We start from the raw sequence: 23,267 nt of genomic DNA, 5'->3' as shown, positions 1-23,267 counted from the left end.
ATCGTCTCATTATATGCAGTAGTTGAGCTATAAAGTCCTCATGAATATCAAGTTACTAAACACTCTTAGCATTCTCTTACAGGAAATGCAAGGTTAGGTTCTTGCAAGCCTCTGTTTATACCATTTTCATCAATTAACCAATACATAACCTTGATTTATGTGTGTTTCTGTTTAAAGACAACTTGTTTAATATATATTGTTGATTCATTAACATTGGACTTATGGCCAAGAGCATTATAACGCATGTCTGAATGATGTTTATCTAACACACATATTTTCTCCATAAGGCACATCACAGCCTTCTTGCACTTAGGAGCACTAGACTGTACTTCAGCTCTATGCATGGGGGCCATTTTCAGCAGCAAAATCGCCAAGAAAAAGCACACACACACACAAAAGGCACTAAATACACTGTGAAAAGAACACGTGTTTATACTGTGAGAGCTGACACAAGAAGACAGAGCATCACCTTGCTTGACCTCAGCTGGGAACATGTGTGTAATGTTACTTGAATCTTTCACTACTTTTTACATGTCCCCAAATGATCACAAAAGCACTGCCATTATTGATTTTGGGCTTACAAATAAATTTTAGCAAGTGGGCAAATTTACAAATATTGAATCCATGAATAATGAAGCTCCACTATATTTACGTAGATATATCAGCAAAGACATAGTCACAGACATATAAGTAAAGATATCAACATGTTCATACACACAAACATAGATATATGGACATAGCCTAGCCATTCCACAGACACAGACACATACAGATACAGACTTCAATACATATACACATATATCTACTTATCAGATTGACAAAGATTGATAATATATAATATTGGAGCAAATGATTAATTAACAGCCTATTTCATACAATCTTGATTTGAATACAAATTATTACCAACATTAGAAACGGAGTGTGGAAATAACTATCAAAAATTTAAAAGTGCATATACTTCACTGAAAAATCCACTTTTAGAAATCTATCCTATGAAATAATTGTGGAAGTGATCAATTTTACAAGTACAAGTATCTTCAATCTGGCATTGTTTGTAATCATGAAAAATTAAAAATAATCAAAGCAGCCCTTGAGGGGAACTGGTTAAATACATTATAGTCCATCAATACAATGGAATATTAGGGAGTTGTTAAAAATAACAATCTGCATGTGGCAACACAGAATGATGTCCGTAATATGTGTGAAACAGAAAAAGGAAATTGCATTATAGTGTGTAAATTGTGAAGTAACCTTGTCTAATCCAAATATACATGGTTGTATACACTTCATTCAGTGTAAACATTTTATTTTATTTATGCATACAAGATAGCTGAAATGATGTTAACATTGATTATCTCTGAGTCATGGGCTGGCTTTTTGCTCTCAGATCCCTCTCCCACATCTCTCTGTCCTTTACTGCATCGCAAGGAACTACATATCTTTGTGTCCCTTTCCCTCTGGCTCCCAAGTAAGTTCAAGTATTTGAAAGCAATGTTGTAAGAGTAGACGGTGGGAGGAGGGGAGAAGCCAAGGTCTTGCCTCCGCTTACTGGCTGCTTTGGGCCATGTCTCCAGCAGCAACAGTAGCTCCTCTGCTCCACCTCTGAAGTCTAGTGAGGCTTTTCCTTTGTGCCTCCATTTCCCACCAGGCTGACCTATTATAGTTCCAGCTTCCACTATCAGCATCTCATCTTTAATGACAATGGCAGCACTTTCTGCTTCTGCTCATGTCTAGATTGCCTTATGCTCCTTCTTTGGATCCTCAGATCATCAATGACCCTCCTAAGTAAGTCCTTGTATGAAATTTCCTCTGCGTAAAATACCTAGAACAATTTCTCTTTTCTGACTGGAACCTGATTGACACAGGTAATTGGATGGGGAGGATGGAAAATACTTTCAATGTTGTTTGTTTGACAAAATAACACAATACCGGGGGAAAGGGACCATTCTAAAAATTTTCTTCCAAAAAATGAAAATCTGAGGAAACTTCACGTTTTACAGAGTGATCACAGAGTAATAAAGGAAATTGTCTTTCAATCATAAACATTATACAATAAATGACTACTGTAATCCATGATCCTTCACCATCCTAAATAATAAACTTTCCTTAACATTCATGATTGTTTCAATTCAAACTAGAAACAAATCAAACTTTACACTCTTTGGCCCTGTTTTATCTGTGGCACCACGTTTTCATATGGCATGTTGCTCTGTCTCCCAATTTGGTTGATATGCTGACCTTACAGGAAAGACCTACCTAGCTATCCCTGGAGGGTCACCTCAGATTGGCCAAGATTTAAATGATGGATAATGTCCAATGTGGGTAAAGGTATGAGAATACCTGGACTTAAATACTTTAATTTGGCATCTTGCAAGATTTTCCTTAGTTATCACTACACTATAGATTCTTAGAGAGCAAGGATTATTTCTTGTTTTTCTGTAAACTCAGTTTATAGCACACTATCTTGGACTTAACTAGGTGTTCAAAAAGATATTGTCTTGGTGTGCCCTGAATTTCACTAAGATACCATTCCACTCTTGACAAGGAAAGGGCTCACATTTCTCCTCTGCTACCTCTAGGGCTTAGATAAACACCATCAAAATTAAAATGGACTAGAATGCAGATACTCCATCCTCAGTCTCAGACACTCTTCACCACATCTTGAAATATTGAAATATCACTAGATTTCCAGGCTCAGCTTATATTCTACGTGTGTTAATGAAATATTGTTGATTACCTTGCCCAAAACTGATCTACCTTCAGTCTAAATTATTTTTACAGAACTTATCATTATCTACTTTAGAGAATTCATATACTTCTTCTCTTCCTTACTGAATTATAGGATTATTCCCAACACCTAATAAAGACAGGAATCAGGTCTAATATATTACAAGACCTCCCAAGTACAAGCACACTATTTGCTAATATAATTTATTTGTTAGATGGAAAAGTGAATGAATGAATGAACAAAAGAGGCATAGATTAGTCCAGACAAAAAGAGTCCAAAGCCTGAAAGATAAGATCTGTTATGTTTAATTTAAACCTATGCAACATTTATTTTACCATTAGTAAGAATTTATTTTAATATTAGCCTAAGTAAAACACAATCAGGAAAATAAATCTACAGAAACATTATATAATGCATCCCAAATAAAATGCTTAGAATATTCAACATTTTGGGATAATATAATCGAAAATAAATCTTTACAGTGAATGCTCTATTTTTATGGATGAATTATATCTAAACTTTCTACCAGAGAACTATCAATACTTACGGATAATAGAGTTTATTTTATAGGTCTTGAGACCACTTACTATAATCAGAATTTCATAAAGTATCTATTTTGAGTTATGTGAATTTTAAAACCATACATTTAGGCCATTATACACATCAGATCAATTACTCATTTGTAAAACTAATTTTATAAGGGCATAAATTCCTCTATGATGCTACAGTAAATGTTTCAATACCACTGTGAGAGGGGGGTCCTTAAAAAATAACAGCAAATCCTATTGGCACAAGTGCTTTTTTTTTTTTTTTTTTTTTGCAGTACGCGGGCCTCTCACTGCTGTGGCCTCTCCCGTTGCGGAGCACAGGCTCCGGACGCGCAGGCTCAGCAGCCATGGCTCACAGGCCCAGCCGCTCCGCGGCATGTGGGATCTTCCCGGACCGGGGCACGAACCCGCGTCCCCTGCATTGGCAGGCAGACTCTCAACCACTGCACCGCCAGGGAAGCCCGACACAAGTGCTTTTTGATTTACTCTTCCCAAGCCAGTAAAGCTTTGACATTGGGCAAGATTATTTTTGTCACTTTCTACTTATTTTTTATAGGAAAACAGTGAACGCAACCACTCCACTCTACTACTATTATCTTCAGGATAATAGTAGTTTCTCAAAGTACAATAGATCAACTGACTTGATAGTTAATTTTTTAAGGTAATTACTGAGCTTTTTATTTCACAGAACACAATCCATCATTTTTGTTGGTCTTTTTATTAAAATTTGGTTCCTTGGATTATGAAGCTAAAGATTCTGACTCAAATTTTTTTTACAAGTTTGTTACTGTTTCATTTTTTACTCTAATATGAAATTAACTACTTTTGAGGTTTTTGTCAAAGTTTTCATATTTAATTCATTTTTTTTTCATGATTCCAAATCCATTTGGATTCTAGGACAAAACGTGTGAATGCTCCCTACATAGTTCTTTTACTAAAATATGAAAATTAGGGAAAAATCTAATAAATTTGTGAAATTGCATTTAGAATTTGGACCCAAATGCTAACATTCACACCATAAAATTTTCTATACATTCTACAGATGTAGGAGGCTTATGAATTCATATTATTCTACAAATATATACTCTAATTTGATTTAACCACAATCCATAAGTTGAATTTGAGGGGTGTTTTTATTTTTTTTTATTTTTTATTTTAATTTTTTTTTGCGGTACGCAGGCCTCTCTCACTGTTGTGGGCTCTCCCGTTGCGGAGCACAGGCTCCGGACACGCAGGCTCAGTGGCCACGGCTCACGGGCCCAGCCGCTCCGCGGCATGTGGGATCTTCCCGGACCAGGCCACGAACCCGTGTCCCCTGCATTGGCAGGTGGACTCTCAACCACTGCGCCACCAGGGAAGCCCGGTGTTTTTAAAGTGTGGAGAGTTTAGTGTTTATTTTTGTAATCCAACAACTTTATCCAAAAATGCAGAAAATTTTTCTGGCCGGCCAGGAGGAAAACATTTCAGTGTTGAAAAGTCCATTGACTGTAACAGCCCAGGAAGCGCGCCGCAGGTACAGTAGAAGAGATGGCCGTCTTTGTGTAGCTGCTTTGCCAATTCCAGCTGATGACTGTTCATCAACTTTTCATTTATAAGCACTGTGAGCGGCTTTCTTTTTTCCAGACTCTCCAAACAGCTTCCTGCACCTCCGTGACTAATAACAAGATCTGCTGTCTGAAGGTCTTCTTTCAATGAATCCTTGTATCTGTAAACATTAGAGTAAGTGCTTCCGTACTGAGTGGTTAGGGAACCACCTTTCTTCTACCTTATTTGTAGAACAAGTCAATTGTAACGGAGGCTCTAGATTATCACGTCGTGAAAGAAATGGCCCCGCAAGAACTAGGAGACCACGCAAAGACTCTGAAAAAGGTGGCGCAAACTAGGGAGGGAGAGCAAGGAGCAGGGTCGTCGTGGCCCTCAGCTGGGGCTGCGCGAACCACGAGCCCTGAGAAGGCGCGCTCAGGGGACGCCGCGCCGCGCGGGGACGCCGGCCGAGGGTGCCTGAGGCGGAGGTAAGGCAAGGCGGCCTCGACTCGAGCGCCGGGGCAGGGCCGGGGCAGGGCCGAGGCAGGGCGCCCAGCAGGACCGGCCGGGTCGTACTGGGCAGAGTCCGACGGAGCGCGTCGACCGCGCAGCCCCGAGCGGGCCCGAGGTCGGGCCCGGGGCCCGGGAGTATGCAACATTTTGTAATCAGTAAAATATTTAATAATTTTGGTAGCATGTTTTTTTCATAATTGCATGAACTTTCACATCTTTATAATGCTGTTAACTTTTTGAAAATATTTTTAGAATCATTATGAAAATGTCACAAAATGAAAATTATTATTGCCTCCCACACCTATACTTTCTAAACATGGTTAAAATTACAATAACAGGATTTTCACTGATTTTGGATTGTAGTCTGTAACAATTAAAACATAATTTCTATAATAAGTGCATTTTATATCTGGAGTTGAATATTTTACAAGCATTCCTCTATGATTTTACAGCAATGATGAAAATTTTAATATTTTTTTTTGTCATTTAGAAACCCTCTGACTGATTAACCATAAATCAACATGGGTCATTAACCTGGAAATAGGAGTACATCACGGATATCACTTACCTAATTCTAACCTGGTATTTCATAAGATTTCTCATGTTATTGTTAGAGGCAAGATGAAGGAATGGGGGCTGGATGAAAATACAGTTAAGTTGAATTTATAGTTGTTGAACAACCAGATCCAAGAGGTATCAACTCCTGGATTATAGTCACCATGGAGAGAGATCTCTGGTGGTCTGTCCAGTGAACTCTGTTTTATCAGTGGACTTGATGAATATATTGACAGAATGCATATTGGTTCACAGATTGCACAAAGTCCAATATATGTAAAGACCAAAATAGGTTTTCAAATATACTGACATGCTTGAAAAATAATTATCAACCAACATGACAAAATTTTAACTGTACTTAGGGGGAAAGTACATCTTAACATTTAGGTTAAGGAGTTGCCATTGCTTTAACTGCAATGTAAGAGCATGTGGAAGGGCCTCAGGCAGAACTATATCCAAATACCTCTTTTTCCACATGCTACCGCCTTTGTGAACGTAGGCAAGTGCTTAACTCTCTAAACTATCTATACAATAGGGAAAACAATCCCTGGTTGGCAAGGTTTTTAGAATAGAATTAGTAGTGTGCATGGTATGTAGTAAGCATTCACTGATGGTACTATAATTATTACTGTAATGCCAAAAATAAATCTAAACAAAACCAAAGGTAGTTAGACCCCAGTTCAATGGAGGTGATACATGCTGGCCCAAACACATCTGGAAAATTTTGCCCCATGCTAGACACTACACTTCAGAAGGAATCCTGGAGAAGATCCAGAGAAAATCTAGACAAATCCATTTACATAAAGAACTTTTGAGGAAACTGGGTATTTTCGTCTTGAGAGGAAAGCCTAAAGAGATATGATAGCTGTCTCCAAATATTTTGAAGTACTATGTTGTGGAGGAAGTAGTATTTTTAGTCAATGTTATTCCAACAGGCAGAAGAAAGACCAATACTTGGAAGTTTTAGGAAAATTAATTTTGTTATGATCTGAGGACCCTTTCAACGATGACATCTGTTCACCAATGAAGCAGGCTGCCTCAACACACACCATGCTCCCCTTCTTTTAAATATCAGGGAACTTATAAATAAAATTCATTGTACAGCTGGGAAGGCATTTTTTAGCTGTGTTATATTACTTAAAACCTCTCATTAACCCTGTAAGTCATGTATTATCATTCTTTTCCCCATTTTTCAGATGATAGTCTATGTTTGACTTGCCCCAAATCACACTGATAATAAGCATCAGGTCCATATTCTCAGAGTCCAAAATCTGTGCTTATTTCAGAATATAAATGTAACTGAGGGATTCAGAAGCTGGATGTGAATCTGTTAAAGAAGATATCTACAGCCTTAAGAACCATGAATTAATAATCAATATATTTAAGTTTTCAGGCCACATCCAGTCTGATTCCACTCTTGTCTACAAGCAGTTCTCCCTTTATGTATACTATGTGTAGGGCATGGAACATTCATTATTTCCCTTTGATTTGTACAGCAACCCTGTGAGGCAATAGGGCAGGTATTATTCATGTTTTATGTATACAGAAACCAAAATTGTGAGAAGCTAAATGATTTAACCAAGGTCACAGAGCTCAATAATGACAAAGAGGGTGAAACCAGAACTTCTGACTCTGTACATACTGTGCTTTCTACTACAATAGTCACCATAAAATTAATTAAAGATTCAAGACTTCTATAATGGACTAGGATGTGTGGGTACAGATAATTGTTGCAAAAAAACTGAGTAACCAACACCCTCACCTAAAATTATTTTTGTCAATAAATTCTTTATATACAATATACTTGACAAAATTCCAAATTTATAGAACTGTGAGGTAGTTTTTCAATTAAGTAGAAAGCTATATAAATGTCTCTTTAAATTTTATTAGATGACACAATTTATCTTATTAACATATTCAGTATTTCACAACTCTTAGTCAGGAAATGCTTCCTAATTTATGACCCCAATTCCTCCTGCTCCAGTTTCCATCACATTCCCTCATGGCCTGTCCTCTGTGGAAAAAGAAACAAACAAAAAATTTCTTGTACATTTCCTTTCATCTCTATAATCATCACTAAATTATTGAAATAAGGCTTCACTATGTTAAATCTTGCTTTCATATTCTGACATTGTCACCTATTGTGCTTAGATCTCTCTTTATAAAAACAGTACCTTTATTTACTCCATTCTTGCATTACCTAAAAGACAAGGTCATTTGGACCAAATTTTTAATTACTTATATACTGTCTTTTCTCAAGAATATCACAAAATAGTAATCATGTTGAAATAACTTCAGCTTCCCTGTATGATTGTGAATATTTGAGTAAGGGGTAGAGATTTTTAGAGTTTAGGTAAGAACCTTTGTTACAACTGAAAGCTACAGAGTTGCCCTTTACTTCCTAGAGTCTCAACTCAAGATGCCCCAAAACACCAAACAGTTAAGAACTATATTCCATTATTATGATTGTGTAACAAATCACCCCAGAGCATGGTGGGGTAAAACAAACATATATTATGCTTTAAATTTTATGGGTCAGGAATTTGGATGGAGAACAAGAAGGAGAGCTTGTCTTTACTCTACAATGTGGAGCTGGAAGACCCAAAATTTGGGGGCTAGTATCATCTGAAGGCTCATTACTCAAAGATCTGGTGTTGATGCTGTTGGTTGGGAGCCTCAGTTATTCTCCATTTGGGCTCTCCAAGTGGTCTCTCCATCCACATGGTTAGTTTGTGCTTTCTTACATCATGGAGGCTGAGAACCAAAGATAAACTTCCCAAGAGTGAGAGAGAGCCAGTATAAGCTGTAATATTTTCCGACCCAGCCTTGGAAGTCCCACAGTATTACTTTTACCATATTCTATTGGTTGGAGCAGTTACCAGCCCCAGATTTGTGGGGAAGGAATATTTATGTTTCCACCTCTTCAGGTGGAATGTTGGTCACATTGTTAGCAGAGCATATGGAAAGTTTGTATATAGACATGCAGCCATATATGGAAAGTATCATCTGCCACTGTGAACCCTTTGGCCATAACATTCTACATCCCACCCACATGCAATATACATTCATATCTTGCCAAAAGATGTCGCATGACAATATCAGAGCCAAGCTCAAGGTCCAGAATCATTACCTAGATCAGGTTCAGGTATAGATGAGATTCTTCAGGTATGGTTCCTTAAGTACAGGTATGGTTCCTTAAGTACAGATCCTCTAGTACTGTTTCTCTGTTTGAGGACATATAAACCAAAACCAATTTATCTGCCCCCCATACACCCAATATGCAATGGGTGGACAAGTTGAGGATAGTCACTATAGACCCTTCAGTTCAAAAACAGGAGAAGTTGGAAGCACTCTGGAGTCACAGGTCCATAGCAATTCTGAAATCCAGCCAAGCACATGTTGCTAGTTCCTCAGGTCTCAGTCCTACTGCCCAGGATATGGTTCTTGGCTCTTCCTTCTAAGTTCTTGGTTCCACTCCCTGAGTCGTTCTTCCTTTTCTATGTAAAAAAAGTACCCTGTGTTTGCAGCTTGGTAGTGTTTGCAGCTTGTTTCCTACCTGCAGATATTTGGAGATCCAAAAGTCTTCTTTTCATTTAGTACTTTCTCTGTCCCTTTCAGTCCAAAGCGATATAATTTTTTTAAAACTGTATATTTCCTGTGAATCAATTTATGATCTTCCCAACAAAACCATACTCATAAATCTCTCCAAGATAAGACCTCTCTACATTGGAGAGGAACAACGCCCTAAAGATTGTTAGACTCTTAGTCCTATTGTTTGACAGAGAGATAGAATGGTCCTCCAAGACACCACCTTAGATCTTTCTGAGCTCTTAACAAAGTGTCTTATAGTCTCCTCTTGCATATACTCTGCTGAAACCTTTTCTTAATTTGAGAATATTGGAGTGAGAAACTTTTTTTCAAACTTAATAATTACTGCTCTTTTATATTTATATTTAATAGTACTTCCTTTGGGGCTTCCCTGGTGGCGCAGTGGTTGAGAGTCCGCCTGCCGATGCAGGGGACATGGGTTCGTGCCCCGATCCGGGAGGGCCTGTGAGCCATGGCCGCTGAGCCTGCGTGTCCAGAGCCTGTGCTCCGCAATGGGAGAGGCCACAACAGTGAGAGGCCCGCATACCACAAAAAAAAAAAAAAAAAAAAAATAGTACTTCCTTTGTAGTTTATCTCTTATATTTTACTATAAGCATCAAAAGGAAGCCAAGTGGCACCTTCAACATTCTGTCTGGAAATATCTTTAGCTAGGTCATCCAACTCATTAGCTGCATTTTTGACTTTCCATGTTACCATAGGTGATGGCACAAAGTTTTCTACCACTATACAACAAGGAATAACAAGGATCACTGTTAGAAGAAAGAAACCTCTTTCCTCTAATTTCTAGCAACATTTTCCTCACTGTCCCTTAAGGTCTTACTGGCAGCCTCCCTTAGGGCCTTAACAATCTCTTCAAAGCTCTTCCAACTTCTGCCTGTCTTCTTATTCCAAATCCACTGCCACATTTTAGGTTTTTGTTATATCAGCACCCCACTTCAAGGTACCAAACCCTGTTGCAATTATTTAATGGTAGAATACAAATTTTTCCAAAACTTAGTGGTATAAAACAATCATTGATTATGCCACAGTTTCTGTAGATAAAGAATCTGGTTGGGGCTCTAACAGGCATTTCCTTCACAGGGTTTCTCAGGCAGCTGCAGTTAGATACTGGCTAGGGTTGCCGTCACCCGAAGGTTCAGCCAAAACTGGAAGGCCCACTTCTAAGATGGCTCACTCATTCCCATGGCTGGCAGTTCGGAAGGAGTCCCCAGTTCTCCACACTCCTCTCCATGGGCCTCCTTGGGTGTTATCACAGTATGGCAGCTGGCTTTCCCCAGAGCAAGGGGTCCAAGAGGCCAAATCAGAAGCTGCAATGTCTCTTATTACCTAACCTTGAAACAAGCATCATTATTTCCATTATTGTCCTGATTCAGTGTGGGAGGAGACTACATAAAGGCCTAAATACCAGGAGGTACGGATCACTGGAGATCCTCTTGGAGATTGGCTACCACAAACCAAAAGTGATAAATAAACATTAAATGTGATCCTCTGCAGCCTCTAACACACTAAGACATATCTTTGGATTATTTGCATCAATCAATAGGCTGTCTCCCTCCCGACTCCACTTCCCTTGGGCCCTCTTTAATGACTCACATTTCCCTATCTTCTCAAATCTGCTCTAACATCTGATCTTACAACTAATATTAATGTGTAGCCAGAATTGAGAATCATTGTTCTAAACCGGTGCTTCTCATAATTACTCAAGTGTCTCGTGAAATTGCAGATTCTGATTCAGTAGATCTGGGATATGGCTAAAATTCTACATTCCTAAAAACCTCCCAGTTGATGTGGATGTTGCTTGTCACAGACCACATTTCTGGGTTGCAAGACATTAGAATGGTGGTTCACTACCTTTGCTGCATCTTTGAATCACCTTGGGGGTTTTAAAAAATACTGATGTCTTGGAGTCCCATCTCCAGATCTCCAGAGATCCTGATTTAACTGCTCTGCAGTTAAGGCCAGGCATAAGGATTTCTTAAATCTTCCCATGTGATTATAGTATGGAAGCAAGGTTGAAAATCACTACTCCAGTCTAAAATTAGGTCAGGCATTTGAGGAGAAGCAGAAGGATATTCGTTAATAAGAGTCCCCAGAAACCAAGAACTGATTATGGTGGTATGTCCTAAAAGGGTAAAAAACCTCCACCCAGGAAGACTCAGGTGTCCTGAGATGAGTACTATTCATGTTCCCAGAGAAACAATAGAGCTGAGTCATTGGAACATACTAGCTCTTCCTCTAGTCAGCATCCATTGACGACTTTGCCTGCTCAGTATTCTATACCATGCCAGAAGGCTTCAAGACTTCTTTCATTCGAAGGCTTTGCCTGGTCCCTCTCTAATCACCCTGAGTGGTAACACTCTCCCATACTCCAAATAAGGCCTGAGAATATCTGAGATCAAGAGAAAGGGATAAGATCTAGAATATTTTCTGCAATGGAAAGGGTCAAACTTAACAAGAACAAGATTTCCTGGAGGCCTGAACCAAGATGGTGGAGAAGGACGTGCTCTCACTCCCTCTTGTGAGAACACAAGAATCACAACTAGCTGCTGGACAATCATCGACAGGAAGACACTGATACTCACCAAAAAAGATACCCCACATCCAAAGACAAAGAAGAAACCACAATGAGAGGGTAGGAGGGGCACAATCACAACAAAATCAAATCCCATAACTGCTGGGTGGGTGACTCACAGACTGGAGAACACTTATACGACAGAAGTCCACCCACTGGAATGAAGTTTCTGAGCCCCACGTCAGGCTTCCCAACCTGGAGGTCTGGCAACAGGAGGAGGAATTCCTAGAGAGTAAGACTTTGAAGCATAATGGGATTTGATTGCAGGACTTCGACAGGACTGAGGGAAACAGAGACTCCACTTTTGAAGGGCACACACAAAATAGTGTGTGCTTCAGGACCCAGAGGAAGGAGCAGTGAACCCAGGGGAAACTGAACCAGACCTACCTGCTAGTGTTGGAGGGTCTCCTGCAGAGGCGTGGGGTGACTGTGGCTCACCGTGGGGACAAGGACACTGGAAGCAAAAGTTCTAGGAAGTGCTCCTTGGCGTGAGCCCACCCAGAGTCTGACATTAGCCCCACCAAAGAGCCCAGGTATGCTCCAGTGATGGATTGCCTCAAGCAAAACAACCAACAGGGAGGGAACCCAGCCCCACCCATCAGCAGTCAAGCAGATTAGAGTTTTACTGAGCTCTGCCCACCAGAGCAACACCCAACTCTACCCACCACCAGTCTCTCCCATCAGGAAACCTGCACAAGCCTCTTAGATAACCTCATACACCAGAGGGCAGACAGCAGAAGCAAGAAGAACTACAATCCTGCAGCCTGAGGAACAAAAACCACATTCACAGAAAGATAGACAAGATGAAAAGGCAGAGGGCTATGTACCAGTTGAAGGAACAAGATAAAACCTGAGAAAAACAACTGAATGAAGTGGAGATAGGCAACCTTCCAGAAAAAGAAATCAGAATAATGATAGTGAAGATGATCCAGGACCTCAGAAAAACAATGGAGGCAAAGATCGAGAAGATGAAAGACATGTTTAACAAAGACCTAGAAGAATTAAAGAACAAACAAATAGAGATGAACAATATAATAACTGAAATGAAAACTACACTAGAAGGAATCAATAGCAGAATAACTGAGGCAAAAGAACAGATAAGTGACCTGGAAGACAGAATGGTGGAATTCACTGCTGTGGAACAGAATAAAGAAAAAAGAATGAAAAGAAATGAAGACAGCCTAAGAGACCTCTGGGACAACATTAAACCAACAACATTCACATTATAGGGGTCCCAGAAGAAGAAGAGAGAGAGAAAGGACCCAAGAAAATATTTGAAGAGATTATAGTCAAAAACTTCCCTAACATGGAAAAGGAAATAGTCACCCAAGTTCAGGAAGTGCAGTGAGTCCCATACAGGATAAACCCAAGGAGAAACACGCCGAGACACATAGTTATCAAATTGGCAAAAATTAAAGACAAAGAAAAATTATTGAAAGCAGCAAGGGAAAAATGACAAATAACATACAAGGGAACATCCATAAGGTTAACAGCTGATTTCTCAGCAGAGACTCTACAAGCCAGAAGGGAGTGTCATGATATATTTAAAGTGATGAAAGCGAAGAACCTACAACCAAGATTACTGTACATGGCAATGATCTCATTCAGATTCTATGGAGAAATCAAAAGTTTTACAGACAAGCAAAAGCTAAGAAAATTCAGCACCACCAAACCAGCTCTACCACAAATGCTAAAGGAACTTCTCTAAGTGGGAAACACAAGAGAAGAAAAGGACCTACAAAAACAAACCCAAAACAATTAAGAAAATGGTCATAGGAACATACATATCAATAATTACCTTAAACGTGAATGGATTAAATGCTCCAACCAAAAGACACAGGCTTGGGCTTCCCTGGTGGCGCAGTGGTTGTTGAGGGTCCGCCTGCCGATATGGGGGGTGCAGGTTCGTGCCCCGGTCTGGGAGGATCCCAGGTGCCGCGGAGCTGCTGGGCCTGTGAGCCATGGCCGCTGAGCCTGCGCGTCCGGAGCCTGTGCTCCGCAACGGGAGGGGTCACAATGGTGGGAGGCCCGTGTACCACAAAAAAAAAAAAAAAAGAAAAAGAAAAAAGACACAGGCTTGCTGAATGGATACAAAAACAAGACCTGTATATATTCTGTCTACAAGAGACCCACTTCAGACCTAGGGTCACATACAGACTGAAAGTGAGGGGATGGAAAAAGATATTCCATACAGATGGAAATCAAAAGAAAGCTGGAGTAGCAATACTCATATCAGATAAAATAGACTTTAAAATAATGAAAGTTACAAGAGACAAGGAAGGACACTACATAATGATCAAGAGATCAATCCAAGAAGAAGATGTAACAATTATGAATATATATGCATCCAACATAGGAACACCTCAATATATAAGGCAACTGCTAACAGGCTGTAAAAGAGGAAATCAACAGTAACACAATAATAGTGGGGGACTTTAACACCTCACTTACACCAATGGACAGATCATCCAGACAGAAAATTAAAAAGGAAACACAAGCTTTAAATGACACAATAGACCAGATAGATTTAATTGATATTTATAAGATATTCCATCCAAAAGCAGCATATTACACTTTCTTCTCAAGTGCACACAGAACATTCTCCAGGATAGATCACATCTTGTGTCACAAATCAAGCCTCAGTAAATTTAAGAAAATTGATATCATATCAAGCATCTTTTCTGACCACAATGCTATGAGGTTAGAAATGAATTACAGGGAAATAAATGTAAAAAACACAAACACATGGAGGCTATACAGTACGTTACTAAATAACCAAGAGCTCACTGAAGAAATCAAAGAAGAAATCAAAAAATACCTAGAGACAAATGACAATGAAAACACGACGAGCCAAAACCTATGGGATGCAGCAAAAGCAGTTCTAAGAGGGAAGTTTATAGCTACACAAGCCTACCTCAAGAAACAAGAAAAATCTCAAATAAATAATATAACCTTACACCTAAAGGAAATAGAGAAAGAAGAACAAACAAAACACAAAGTTAGCAGAAGGAAAGAAATCATAAAGATCAGAGCAGAAATAAATGAAATAGAAACAAAGAAAACAATAGCAAATGTCAATAAAACTAAAAGCTGGTTCTTTGAGAAGATAAACAAAATCGATAAACCATTAGCCAGACTCATCAAGAAAAAGAGGGAGAGGACTCAAACCAATAAATTAGAAATGAAAAAGGAGAAGTTGCAACAGACACCTCAGAAATACAAAGCATCCTAAGAGACTACTACAGGCAACTCCATGCCAATAAAATGGACAACTGGGAAGAAATGGACAAATTTTTAGAAAGGTATAACCTTCCAAGACTGAGCCAGGAAGAAATAGAAAATATGAACAGACCAATCACAAGTAATGAAATTGAAACTGTGATTACAAGTCTTCCAACAAACAAAAGTCCAGGACCAGATGGCTTTACAGGTGAATTCTATCAAACATTTAGAGAAGAGCTAACACCCATCCTTCTCAAACTCTTGCAAAAAATTGCAAAGGAAGGAACACTCCCAAGCTCATTCTATGAGGCCACCATCATTCTGATACCAAAAGCAGACAAAGATACTACAAAAAAAGAAAAGTACAGACTAATGTCACTGATGAATATAGATGAAAAAATCCTCAACAAAATAAGAGCATACAGAATCCAACAACACATTAAAAGGATTATACCCCATGATCAAGTGGTATTTATCCCAGGGATGCAAGGATTCTTCAATATACGCAAATCAATCAATGTGATACACCATATTAACAAATTGAAGAATAAAAACCATATAATCAACTCAGTAGATGCAGAAAAAGCTTCTGACAAAATTCAACACCGATTTATGATAAAAACTCTCCAGAAAGTGGGCATAGAGGGAACCTACCTGAACATAATAAAGGCCATATATGACAAACCCACAGCAGACGTCATTCGTAGTGGTGAAAAACTGAAAGCATTTCCTCTAAGATCAGGAACAAGACAAAGATGTCCACTCTCACCACTATTATTCAACATAGTTTTGGAAGTCCTAGCCTCAGCAAACAGAGAAGAAAAAGAAATAAAAGGAATAGAAATTGGAAAAGAAGAAGTAAAACTGTCACTGTTTGCAGATGACATGATACTATACATAGAGAATCCTAAAGATGCCACCAGAAAACAACTAGAGCTAATCAATGAATTTGGTAAAGTTGCAGGACACAAAATTAATGCACAGAAATCTCTTGCATTCCTATACACTAATGATGAAAAATCTGAAAGAGAAATTAAGGAAACACTCCCATTTACCATTGCAACTAAAAGAATAAAATACCTAGGAATAAACCTACCTAGGGAGACAAAAGACCTGTATGCAGAAAACTATAAGACACTGATGAGAGGGGCTTCCCTGGTGGCGCAGTGGTTGAGAGTCCGCCTGCCGATGCAGGGGACATGGGTTCGTGCCCCGGTCCGGGAGGATCCCACATGCCACAGGGCGGCTGGGCCCGTGAGCCATGGCTGCTGGGCCTGCACGTCCGGAGCCTGTGCCCCGCGATGGGAGAGGCCACAACAGTGAGAGGCCCGCGTACCGCAAAAAAAAAAAAAAAAAAAAAAAAAAGACACTGATGAGGGCTTCCCTGGTGGCTCAGTGGTTGAGAGTCCGCATGCTGATGCAGGGGACATGGGTTCATGCCCCGGTCTGGGAAGAGCCCACATGCTGTGGAGCGGCTAGGCCCGTAAGCCATGGCCGCTGAGCCTGCGTGGCGAGAGCCTGTGCTCCACAACGGGAGAGGCCACAAGAGTGAGAAGGCCGCGTACCGCAAAAAAAAAGACACTGATCAAAGAAATTAAAGATTATAACAACAGATGGAGAGATAAACCATGTTCTTGGATTGGAAGAATCAATATTGTGAAAATGACTATACTACCCAAAGCAATCTACAGATTCAATACAATCCCTATCAAATTACCAATGGCATTTTTACAGAACTAGAACAAAAAATTTCACAATTTGTATGGAGACACAAAAGACCCCAAATAGCCAAAGCAGTCTTGAGGGAAATAAACAGAGCTGGAGAAATCAGACTCCCTGACTTCAGACTACACTACAAAGCTACAGTAATCAAGACAATATTGTAGTGGCACAAAAACAGAAACATAGATCAATGGAACAAGATAGAAAGCCCAGAGATAAACCCACGCACCTACAGTCAACTAATCTATGACAAAGGAGGCAAGGATATACAATGGAGAAAAGACAGTCTCTTCAATAAGTGGTGCTGGGAAAACTGGACAGCTACATGTAAAAGAATGAAATTAGAACACTCACTGACACCATACACAAAAATAAACTCAAAATGGATTCGAGACCTAAATGTAAGACCAGACACTGTAAAACTCTTAGAGGAAAACATAGGCAAAACACTCTTTGACATAAATCACAGCAAGATCTTTTTTGATCCACCTCCTAGAGTAACGGAAATAAAAACAAAAATAAACAAATGGGACCTAATAAAACTTCAAAGCTTTTGCACAGCAAAGGAAACCATAAAGAAGACGAAAAGACAACCCTCAAAATGGGAGAAAATATTTGCAAACGAATCAATGGACAAAGGATTAATCTCCAAAATATATAAACAGCTCATGCAGCTCAATATTAAAAAAACAAACAACCCAATCCAAAAATAGGCAGCAGACCTAAATAGACATTTCTCCAAAGACATACAGATGGTCAAGAAGCACATGAAAAGCTGCTCAACGTCACTAATTATTAGAGAAATGCAAACCAAACTACAATGAGGTATCACCTCACACCAGTTAGAAGGGGCTTCATCAGAGAATCCACAAACAACAAATGCTGGAGAGGGTGTGGAGAAAAGGGAACCCTCTTGCACTGTTGGTGGGAATGTAAACTGATACATCCACTATGGAGAACAGTATGGAGATTCCTTAGAAAACTAAAAATAGAATTACCATATGATCCAGCAATCCCACTACTGGGCATATACCCAGAGAAAACCACAATTCATAATGACACATGCACCCCAGTGTTCACTGCAGCACTATTTACTATTGCCAGGTCATGGAAGCAACCTAAATACCCATCGACAGACGAATGGATGAAGAAGATGTGGTACATATATACAATGGAATATTAATAAGCCATAAAAAGGAATTAAATTGGGTCATTTTTAGAGACGTGGATGGATCTAGCGACTGTCATACAGAGTGAAGTAAGTCAGAAAGAGAAAAACAAATATCATATATTAACGCATATATGTGGAACCTAGAAAAATGGTACAGATGAACTGGTTTGCAGGGCAGAAATTGAGACACATATATGTAGAGAACAAACGTATGGACACCAAGGGGGGAAGGCCACAGGGGCGTGGGGGTGGGGGTGTGATGAATTGGGTGATTGGGACTGACATGTGTACACTGATGTGTATAAAATTGATGACTAATAAGAACCTACTGTATAAAAAAAATGTGATCAAATGTATTCTATTGGAAAGAAGCAAAAAAGACCATATTTACTGTCTAAATTATCTAATAATTTAATGATATTTAGCATCTATTGCAGATGTATTTATTATTGTAGATTGTATTTGCTTTATCAATGTCTTTACTTTGGTAATCAAAATGAAACAAAATAAAATAATATCTAAAAAAAAAAAAGATTTCCTGAACTGGTTACTTGCTATGTACTGGTACCATGCTATGCTAATTTTTTATATGCATTATCTCATTCACTTCTCACCAAAATGCTGTAAGATGTGGGTTATCCCATTTTACAGATAAGGAAATTGAAATTCAGGTAGGTTACTAACAGGACCAAATTGCCTGGCTCCAAAGCAGTAAAATCGTTATTTCTGTTTGATTTTAGAATCTAGTTTCTTAACTTCTGTTATAATGTGTCTTCCTATTATTTAAGTAAATATTTGTTTGGTAGCTCTAAATAAAGATAGATGAATTTTATATTCAACATGAAAACTACACAAACTTGACTAATAGGATGTAATGTTGATTCATAGAAAAATGTCTAAGACAATTTTCCAGGTTCTATCTTGAGAATTGTGTAGATGGTGGTTTTTGTTAAATGAAGTTTCAGTTGAAGAAAAGGTTCAAGCTGGGAAGAGAAGCATTTTCATCTCTTACACCTTGAGTTTGAAGTGCTAACTTGTCATACGCAGTGGAAGATATCTATCTACCAGTCAATAGCATACTTAGCCCCAGATCTCAGAAGTAAAAGAAATGGGAGTTATTGGCTTATATATTGTGGTCGAAAATAAGACATGGATGAATATCCTGGGGGACACTACCTGGCCCGAAAAACTAAGTGGTCCTCAGACAGATGCAAACCAGGTCTTCCAAACTTAAAGGCAAGCAGGAAAAGAGGAATCAGCCAATTGACAGACACCATAATTCAAAGAAAAAACAGGGTGTGGTGACATGGGAGCAGAAAGAGTATACATGTGTTTGAAAATGGAGTGAACTCTGCTGATAACAGTACCGTATCCAAGTAAGGTAAAGGATGGAGAGGGTTTGTTTGCCTTTTGAGAAGGAGGTTTCAGTGTAAATGTGGGGGACACAAATATTATAAGCACTCCAGAAAGTTATATCTGGGCCCCTTGCGATATGTCCCCCAGATTTGAGCTAGGGATTATTAATACCCATATTACAGAGCATGAAACATGCACGGTGATGAAGTGCTTGACACACATTCACACATCTAGGACATAGCAAAGTCTGGATATGAAATCAGATCTGTCTGGTTCTAAGACACTTGCTGCTTTTTGTAGGGTTTTTTTTTTCTGAGATAAAATTCACATAACACAAAAGTCCCCATTTAAACTATTTTTATGTGTATTATTTAGTGGGTTTTAGTATATTCATAATGTTGGGCAACCATCACCACTAACTCCAGAACATTTTCATCACCGGAGAGAAACCCTGCACTCGTTAAGTAATTTCTCCCCTTATCTCTTCACCCCAGCCACTGCAAGCACGAATCTATTTCCTGTCTCTATGGGTTTGCCTATTCTGGGTATTTTATACAAATTGTGTCATACAATATGTGACCTTTTATGTCTGGCTTCTTTCATGTAGCATCACATTTTCCACATTCATCTATGTTGCAGCATGTGTCAGTACTTTGTTCCTTTTTATGGCTGAACAATACTCCATTGTATGGATATATATTTTGTTTATCCATTCATTAATTGATGGACATTGGGTTGTTTCTGCTTTTAGCTACTGTGAATATGCTGCTATGAACATTTTGTGTACACAGTTCTGTGTGAACATGTTTTCAATCCCCTTGGGTATATACCTAGAAGTTGAATTCCTGGGTCATATAGTGCTAGCTCTATGTTTAACTTTTTGAGGAACTGCGAGAATGTTTTCCAAAGTGGCTGCACTATTGCATCCCACCAGCAATAAATGAGAAATTCAATTTCTCCACATCCTCGCCAACACCTATTTTCCACTGTTAAGGCTATAGTCATCCTAGTGGGTGTGAAGTGGTATTTCATTATGGTTTTTGTTTGCATTCCCTAATGACTAACAATGTTGAGCATCTTTTCAGGTGCTTATTGGCCATTTGTATATGTGCTTGGAGAAATGTCTATTCAAACCCTATTTCCGTTTGAAGTACACTGATTTTTTTAAAACCACGTTCTTGCTTTCTGGCACAATGAAATGTCCCAGTTTCACTTTATACTTCACCTCCCCCACAGTGAGAATCAAGAAATTTTCCAAGTTGCCTTAGTTCCTTTTTGGAGGAAAAGTTATTCAGAAATAACAAGGCATGTTCAATATTACTAGAATGACGTTGCTTCTAAACCTCTTCACTGAGCGGAGTTACAAAATCTGTGAAACCATTATTCACTCTGATACCTTCTATTCAAATGTAATAAAACAGGTTTTTCCTCCCTTTCCTCTACTTCATATTTGTATCATTCTTCTCTTTCACACAGTGATAACCGTGGTTCCCAATAACTTCTATATGCTTACTCACTTGCTCTGTCCTACAATATATACAAAAGAGTTGCAGACTTACTATACTAATTCCATTATTAATAATAAACATATTAAGTTCAAGAATATAGAGCACTGAGTTTGTACAATTAGAATCCTTAATCAAAAGTTACTTCAAATAATTATTTTTTCCCAGTGTGGTTGTGTTATCAATTTTACACAGATATAGTCTTATTTTTTAGTTTGGATTCAAATTTAGTGTTCGTCTCTTTATAGTCCTTTTAAATTTTTTAATTTCACTTTTTGTATTGAGGGTTTTTTTAATTTTAAAAATAGGCTCTCCAACAATATTGACAATGACCAAAACAGGAAATCAAAAAATGATGAAAAATATCTCCCCCGTTTAGACTGGGTAACATAAGAGGTGTCATGCAACATTCAGGAAACACAAAATGCCACATCCACTTGATGGGTTGGTATGTCCTATTTAAAATTACAGAAACGTTGAATTGTAAACCTGCCAGTTAGTAAATTTCAAGGTTTACATATACTGTTTTCAAAAATATATATGTATATATACATATACATATTTGTATATATACATATATATTTGTACATATAAAAAATCTCACTATTTATGCTGCTTATTGGAATCATCTCTGGGGTTTTAAAAAACACTGATATCTTGGAGTTCCATTTTCAAATATCCCAGTGTAATTGTTCTGCAGTAAACCCCAGGCATCGGGATTTCTTAAATCTCCCCAGGTGACTGCAGTTATTGAAGCAAGGTTGAAAATCACTGCTTTAGTTTAAAATTAGGTCAGGAATTTGAGGAGCACTCCTAGTTAATAAGAGTCCCCAGAAACCAGGAGCTTAGTGTGGTGCCATGCCCTAAAAAGGTCACAATCTCTGCGCAGGAAGACTCAGGTCCCCTGAGATGAGTTCTGTTCATGTCCCCAGGGAAACAGTAAAGCTAAGTCATTAGAATATACTAGCTGTTCCTCTAGTCAGCATCCATTGACACCTTTGCATGGTCAATACCCTGCGCCTTTGCTTGCCGCTTTTTGGATGCACAAAGACATTACCAAAGCTTTGAAATGACCAAATCCTTTTACAATGGTCAGGTTAATGTCTTAGGCCAAATATCACCTGATCCTTATAAGCAGAAGGGAGACAAAATAAAGCTTTAGTATCCTTTGTTGCAGGACCAGCAATGTTAAGAGGCTCTGTCAGTCACACACATAACTGACATTAGGCAGCAGACCAATATGTAAAAATCAGGTATATGCAATATAAATTGAAAAACAAGTTTTCATACTCAGAACTCTTCTTATTAGCAAGAAACACATGGAACATTTTCTTATTCAAGTGGAAATAGATGCCATATAACCAGAATAAGTCAGGTGGGTAAGCAATTTTTATGTTAATAACAACGTGACTTAAAAAGAATATTCTCTGGATGCAAACAATATTTTAAAATAATGAGCCCATGATAACAATCTACATTAGGAACCTATATTTTTATCTACAGAATACATTTTGCTTTCATAAATTTACCTGTTTTAATTAATTTACTATTATTTCTGACCTTTTTTATTTTATGGAACTGAAAGGTGCTATTGAGAACATAATTGCAAATTCCTTTATACATCTCCATTTCATTCAAGAAAGTTTATCTAGGTATATCACTAGAATCAAATAAGAAAGCTTCCAAGGAAACTCAAAACCAAAGACGATTTTCAGCATCTACACATTTAAATGTGACATTTGATGTCAGTTTTAACTTTAGAAGTAATCCTCATGATATTAACCTGTATATACCATATGCCAAGGCTTCATTAATCAACAAATGATAATGCTGAGAAAAATATATTCATATAGGTATGTAGCTCTGTGGTAGATCAAATATGGCTACAGCAGGATACAAATCAACATACAAAAATCACTTGTGGGGGCTTCCCTGGTGGCACAGTGGTTGAGAGTCTGCCTGCCGATGCAGGGGACGCGGGTTCGTGCCCCGGTCCAGGAAGATCCCACATGCCGTGGAGCAGCTGGGCCCGTGAGCCATGGCCGCTGAGGCTGCGTGTCCAGAGCCTGTGCTCCGCAACGGGAGAGGCCACAACGGTGAGAGGCCCGCATACCACAAAAAAAAAAAAATCACTTGTGGTTCTATACACTGAAAACAAACTATCCAAAAGAGAAACAGAGAAAGCAATCTCATTTCCAACAGCACCAAAATTTATAATACTTAGGAATAAATTTACCAAGAA

The 23,267-nt window shown here is 38.7% G+C and overlaps 1 protein-coding gene across 1 annotated transcript; it reads right to left on the bottom strand.

Annotated features, from left to right (window-relative positions):
• Positions 1–4,668: 4,668 nt before the first annotated feature.
• LOC131748198 (UDP-N-acetylglucosamine transferase subunit ALG13-like) lies at positions 4,669–4,854 on the bottom strand. The gene has a single exon (XM_059050230.2). The coding sequence runs from the start codon at positions 4,852–4,854 to the stop codon at positions 4,669–4,671; it is 186 nt and encodes a 61-aa protein (XP_058906213.2).
• Between the last annotated feature and the right edge of the window lie 18,413 nt (positions 4,855–23,267).

This window comes from Kogia breviceps, chromosome X (genome assembly GCF_026419965.1).
Source record: "Kogia breviceps isolate mKogBre1 chromosome X, mKogBre1 haplotype 1, whole genome shotgun sequence".
NCBI classification, from domain to species: Eukaryota; Metazoa; Chordata; class Mammalia; order Artiodactyla; family Physeteridae; genus Kogia; species Kogia breviceps.
This window is presented reverse-complemented; position numbering and strand designations above follow the sequence as displayed.

Coding starts and splice junctions, on each gene's coding strand:
- LOC131748198 (XM_059050230.2), bottom strand. CDS start 4,854: ATGAACAGTCATCAGCTGGAATTGGCAAAGCAGCTACACAAAGACGGC.